The sequence below is a fragment of the Lotus japonicus genome, chromosome 4 (assembly GCF_012489685.1).
Source record: "Lotus japonicus ecotype B-129 chromosome 4, LjGifu_v1.2".
Taxonomy (NCBI): domain Eukaryota; kingdom Viridiplantae; phylum Streptophyta; class Magnoliopsida; order Fabales; family Fabaceae; genus Lotus; species Lotus japonicus.
The window spans coordinates 36118598-36121267 of NC_080044.1; the positions used below are offsets into that span (position 1 = coordinate 36118598).

At 33.9% G+C, this 2670-nt stretch overlaps 1 protein-coding gene across 1 annotated transcript; it reads left to right on the forward strand.

Annotated features, from left to right (window-relative positions):
* Positions 1–703: 703 nt before the first annotated feature.
* LOC130712682 (transcription factor MYB119-like) lies at positions 704–1858 on the forward strand. Its single transcript, XM_057562502.1, has one exon. The coding sequence runs from the start codon at positions 704–706 to the stop codon at positions 1856–1858; it is 1155 nt and encodes a 384-aa protein (XP_057418485.1).
* Positions 1859–2670: the final 812 nt, after the last annotated feature.

Here is a 2670-nt window from a genome sequence, read left to right on the forward strand (position 1 = left end):
ATTACTTTTTTGTGAAATAAAAAATTACTTTTTTTTGAAATTATGTAAATAATTAATTTTAGGAAAATAGGTAAATGGCAAGTTGGCGACACAATTAAAATTTCAAGATATAATTGTATTATTTAATCGATATTTTTTAAGTAGGAAAGAATTTCAGAATATATCTAATACATGAAATTATTTGAAACACTATAATAGTTGATCACAAATAATTTTGTACAAATTGAGAGGTACAAATTGTGTGGTAATTATTGTATTATATATTAAATTAAATTTGTAACAAAAAATATATTAAATTAAATATATAGTAAAATAAATGGAAATACATTTATTACAAGAATTCGTAATGATTTTTTATATTTTGAAAGCTTGTTAACTGATTTATTGGTTAATAATCAATTTTGTTAGTTGTTAAATAAAGAAATATTAAATTTCATCATATTGTTCCTATGTAAAAATAGAATATTAAATTTCACCTGATTTACTTATATAAATGCTCAGAATTATTATATGCAAATTAAGATAATCATATATTAAAGGTTAATTGACAGTAAATTTGTTTATTTAGGAAGCTATCTATATAATTGATTCCCTGCAAATTTGTTCATTCACTAATTTGTATATACTCTCGTTTCATGTAAGTTAGGGTAAGAGGAGGAAGTGATGGTGTTAACATGAAAAAATGAAGGAGAGAAAATTTCCCATGGATCAATCAGCCATAGATATGTTCTTATGGAACCAACATAGCTCTTTCTCTCACCAGCCACTAGTAGAGAATAACATAGCAAGGAGCAACAATGTTGCAAGTGTTTTTGGTGAGGAGTTCTCCAATTTTCCTTTTTCTGGCGGTTCGACCCAAGGGCTTCTCTGGCCCAACACTCAAGAGTCATGCTTTGTTGATGAGTTTTTGCCAAAGGAAGAGCCTTTGGAGTGCACAAGCATCAACCAAAACCCCATGTTGTGTATGACAGTCATGGATGTTACACCCATCAATGGGAAAGGGGTTGGAAGAAGGAGTACTAAGAAAGAGTCTTCTATGCCTTTGATCAAAGGACAGTGGACCTATGAAGAAGACATGAAATTGATTAGTTTGGTGAATCAATATGGGGAAACAAAATGGGGTAAAATAGGTGATATGTTAGAAGGAAGGGCTGGCAAGCAATGTCGCGAGAGATGGTATAATCATTTGCGCCCTGACATTAAGAAAGGTAGTTGGAGTGAAGAAGAAGAGAAGGTCCTTGTAGCTACCCATGCCAAGATGGGAAACCGTTGGGCTGATATAGCAAACCTTATTCCAGGAAGAACCGAGAACGGCGTAAAGAACCACTGGAATGCAACTAAGAGGAGGCTAAATTCAAACAGAAAGAACAAGAAAGCTGCACAGAGCTCTAATGGAAAACCACACTCTTCCATACTTGAAGACTATATCAGAAGCAAGACTCTCACTTGCACCAATCCCACAACTTCTCCCATGTCCTCTGTCTCGAACAGAGCACTACTACTCTTTGAAGACCTTTCATCAAACAGTTACGATGCAAACCTTGAATTCCTAGATCCCTCTGATTCTATTGACACTGAGGTACTCTTCATGCAAAAGATGTTCAAAGAGAATCAGAATCAGGAATCATTTTTCAATGTTGAAGCTTCTAATCTTAACAAGATGACTTCAACCTCTCACTTGGCCTTTTGTCAAACAGATGGTGTTCATGATGTGACACAGTGTGGCTTTGTTTACCCCTTCCAATATCCAGATAACATGCACTTGGGTGATAATAATTTCCTTCATAGAGAGACTGTTACCCAGCCTATGAACTACCTCCCTTCAGATCTTTATGGCTCTCCCTTGTTCAATCTGTAGCAGCCTTTGGATCACTTTACTCAGCAAGGTTTTAAATTTCCGCCCGCAACTGCAGTTGCTTGGAGTTTCCGCAACGGCATCGCAACCACAATGGTAAAACCTTCTGTTTGGATAATTTTTTTTGAAATGACTTTTAATTTGGATATTGTTTTTTTTTTTGAAATAATTTGGATATTGTTAAGTAGGAACTTTGTGTTTTTTTTTCCTAAGCAAGGAGCTTTGTTAGTTTTGTTTTGGGTTAATGGCGTAAGCCATTGTTTTTGTTACGGTGTTCTATCACGTCACTTATAATATCGCTTATTTATATTTTTATGTTCTTATATCTATCTAAAAGTGTTGAGCGGAAAGGTTCGAATGTAACTTAAATCTTAAAAATATAAAGGCTTAATTGCACTTTTGGTCCCCCAACTATTGCCTTCTTGCAAAAATCGTTCCCAAACTTTAAAATTAGCAAAAAAACGTCCTCCAACTATACATGTCGTTTTTGGTCTGCCGATTGCCTTCCGTGAGAAAACTAACGTGAGAAGCTGATGTGGCTCCCTCACACGTGTCTCACGTGACTTTCTTCAGAGAGCTTGATGACTGGACAAGTCACATGCTTCTCTGTGTGTGTATTTATTTAAGAAATGTTTTGAAGAAATATTGTGTATGTTAGAATTTTTATGTTTTTATGTTTGTTAGACTTATTAACATTTCGTTTTGTATTATTAATTTGTAATGGTAATAATACTAAACAATACATTAAGCATTTCTGCATTGTTAAGTTTTTAAGTTGTTGATTATGGATTATGGATTAAGCTATGATTGAGTTA